General features: G+C 35.1%; 1 protein-coding gene across 1 annotated transcript in view; it reads left to right on the top strand.

Moving 5' to 3' along the window:
* Positions 1-1,390: 1,390 nt before the first annotated feature.
* LOC108367991 (uncharacterized) overlaps positions 1,391-3,129 on the top strand; it is a 5,681-nt gene continuing 3,942 nt past the window's right edge. The window contains exons 1-3 of the mRNA XM_017622711.1: positions 1,391-1,552; positions 1,627-1,824; positions 1,896-2,151. Coding sequence (XP_017478200.1) covers positions 1,423-1,552; positions 1,627-1,824; positions 1,896-2,151 — 584 coding nt within the window. The 5' untranslated portion in view covers positions 1,391-1,422. The remainder of the gene's footprint in view (positions 1,553-1,626; positions 1,825-1,895; positions 2,152-3,129) is intronic.

The raw sequence follows: 3,129 nt of genomic DNA, 5'->3' as shown, positions 1-3,129 counted from the left end.
CGACACCTGCACGAAATTTCCTTTTATTTCGCTTTTTGGCGGATGTTTTCCTACAAATTGACTGCAAATCCTTATCCCCTTCGGCTCGATGGACCAAAATATGTTCCGCTTTCGGAAATAAAAGACGCTTGCTTATTATTAGGGGAACTTTTATTCACGATTCACAACAACCTTCTGTCCACAACCGCTTCGTTCAACTCTTCAATCGCTACTACTCCATCTCGCTCGAATAAAGCATTTATTTATTTTATTCAAAAAAAGTATATTAGACGTTTAAAAAAAGGTTTGATTATTCTAAATTTTCATCAGAACTTAACTTCAATAGTTCAGCTATTAAATTTTTGCAATTCGAAATTTCGTTTCCATTAAATTTATTAAAAGTTAATTTCAGTTTCTTTATGTCAACAAGGAATTCCAGTTTAGGTTTTGTTAGACCACCATTTGAAATTTGGTCTATCCATGTACATATATGAGTGGAAGATTTTCTCTTCATATTCGGTATAATAATTCCTGCATCTGGGAACAAACGCGTCCGCTTAGAAATACCCGGCTGCGATAGGCAACAAATAAAGTCACTGGTACTAAAATGGTCTTGGCGCACACGTGAAGAGTCTCCTAATGAAGCATTGATACTTCGGAGTTTTAAAATAACGCACAAGTTTGTTGCCCTGGCTCTTGTCAAACACAACATACCGCCCATAATTCCTTTTTATTTTATTATGTATTTAAAATCAGTCGCACAGCTCACAATTGAAAATTTATATTAAAAAAATTAAAATTTTGAATAGTATAGGGTTAATAGTTGACATTTTAGTCGTAGTTCAAAAGAGAGAAATGTCAAAATCACTTCTACCTTGTTATGCCTTGCTTCTGTGTTTGCATAATGGCGTTTTCTGTTCTCGACATAATGTTAGCTTTTTTCCTCAGCCCTTTCACAGCTTTACGTGTTCAGTTCTCAAAATATTGCCCTCCGACTAAGCAAAAGTGCCATACTTTCTGCTAATATAGCCATTTTGCGGGATAAAAAGCAACCTACTGTAAATGTTCCAATATTTATAAGAAGGCAAAATTGTTTAATAGAAAAGAAAACGCCATAAGTTTTTAATTTATCTCTGGTTTTATATTTAAGTAATACAAACACGACTTCTAAAGCTTATGCCCGTATGATACTACGTTTTTTTCTTGTATTTCGAGTGTATTTTACGCTGTATTTTGAAAGAAAGAGAAGGTCACATACAATTTCAGTACTTGTGTAAGCGAGTAAGCTATATACCAAAAAACAAACGAAAAACAAACTAGGTTGTTAAAAACAGTCCGGCCAACTTGTATTTCGTTAGGTTTTTTTGACAGATGGCTGTATTTCGTTAGTTTTTTTACACAGCTGTTTGCATTTTGACATACGAGAGATTTTCTAAGCATACAATGGAAATACAAGTTTTATCTATTGCAACAAATTGTTTGCTAAACGCTGCTGCCTTAATACAGCGTAGGAAAAAGAAAAAGACTAAAAAAAAATATTCTGCGCAATGGCTTTTAAAAAGAGAACTGGAAGGTAAGTTTCGAATTCCACATTATATACACATGTATATAGTTCGTTTTTGTAATTATCAAAAATACTTTTCATAGGATTTAGCCATAAACTGTTAAAGGAAATTGAGTGCGAGGATTCAATCCTTCACAAAAATATCTTAAGAATGACTCCAGCTCAGTTTGCATTCTTATTAGAAAAAGTACGCCCCTATATTAGCAAGCAGGATACAAAATTCAGGAACTGCATAGGAGCTGCGGAACGGCTGCAGCTGACATTGCGATATCTATCCACTGGTAAGATATAATATTTTCTTGGTAATTTTTAGTACCGACATACATATGTATGTACATATTTCCAAAATTAGGTGAAACCCAAAGGTCACTTCAATTGCCGTTCCGAATTCAGCAGTCAACCATTTCCAGAATTTTAAAGGAATCAATTCCCGCAATATATTTGGCGTTAAGGGAGGAGTATTTGAAATTCCCTGCAAGTGAGCAAGATTGGCGTGATATTGCAAAAGACTTTTATCAGATGTGGGGATTCCCGAACTGCATCGGCGCTTTAGATGGTAAACTAACAATTAACACTTTTAAATTCACTCAACTGATGAAACGTCTCAGGAAAGCATTGCAGAATACTGCCAGTGAGGAAAGCAGGATCTACGTATTTCAATTACAAAGGATACCATTCATTTGTATTGATGGCAATCGCTGATGCCCACTATCGTTTTATTTATGCTGATGTCGGTGTTAATGGGAGAGTGGGTGATGCTGGAATTTGGTTGAACTCGGACCTGAAATACGCTATTGAAAAAAATGAAGTACATATACCAGCCCCATGCACGCTCCCTTTCATGTCAACTCCTTCGCCTTTTGTGCTTTTAGCCGATGATGCCTTTTCTCTAAAAGACTACTTAATGAAACCTAACTCTCATCTAAGACTATCACCAAGCGAACTTAAATACAACAACATACTTTCGAGGAACAGGCGCGTTGTTGAAAATGCTTTTGGCATTCTTGCGAACCGTTTTCGAGTTTTATTTTCACCCATCCATCGCGCTCCAGCTGCAGCCATTCAGATTGTATTATCTTGCGTATGTGTGCACAACTTTTTAAGAACAGAAAATGTGAAAAAGAAAACTACGTTTGACGCCATTTCCGAAAGTGAAATAGATGCAATAATAGATAACAACTATACAACAACCGCTTCTGAAAGAAATGCGTCAAAAAGGAGCGCTGAAGAAATAAGAAAAACTTTCGAAAACTATTTTTCTGCGGTAAATTAAAATATCGTTTCATTGTTTAAATAAACCAAAACTTTTCGTGTTGGAAATTTTCCATACTAGTAGAAGCAACAATTGGTTTATTTGGTGATTAAATAAATGAGTACAATGTCTTCAATTTATGTACATACCTACTAGCTAATACCTGCCTACTTAGCGGTGCACCGTGAGTAGTACAAACACTGTTACATTTTTGATTCAATTAGAGCAACCAAATATTTTAATGAAAGTAATAATAAGGTAAAAAAGTGGTAAGAATAATCAAAATACATATTCACTCGGCAAAATAATAACTCTGCCTCCTTTCGTAAAGTTT

The sequence above is a fragment of the Rhagoletis zephyria genome, unplaced genomic scaffold (genome assembly GCF_001687245.7).
Source record: "Rhagoletis zephyria isolate East Lansing unplaced genomic scaffold, Rhagoletis_zephyria_1.1 Rzeph_scaffold_02910, whole genome shotgun sequence".
Classification (NCBI taxonomy): Eukaryota; Metazoa; Arthropoda; class Insecta; order Diptera; family Tephritidae; genus Rhagoletis; species Rhagoletis zephyria.
The sequence above is the reverse complement of the archived record's forward strand: the minus strand, read 5'-3'. Positions and strand labels throughout refer to the sequence as shown.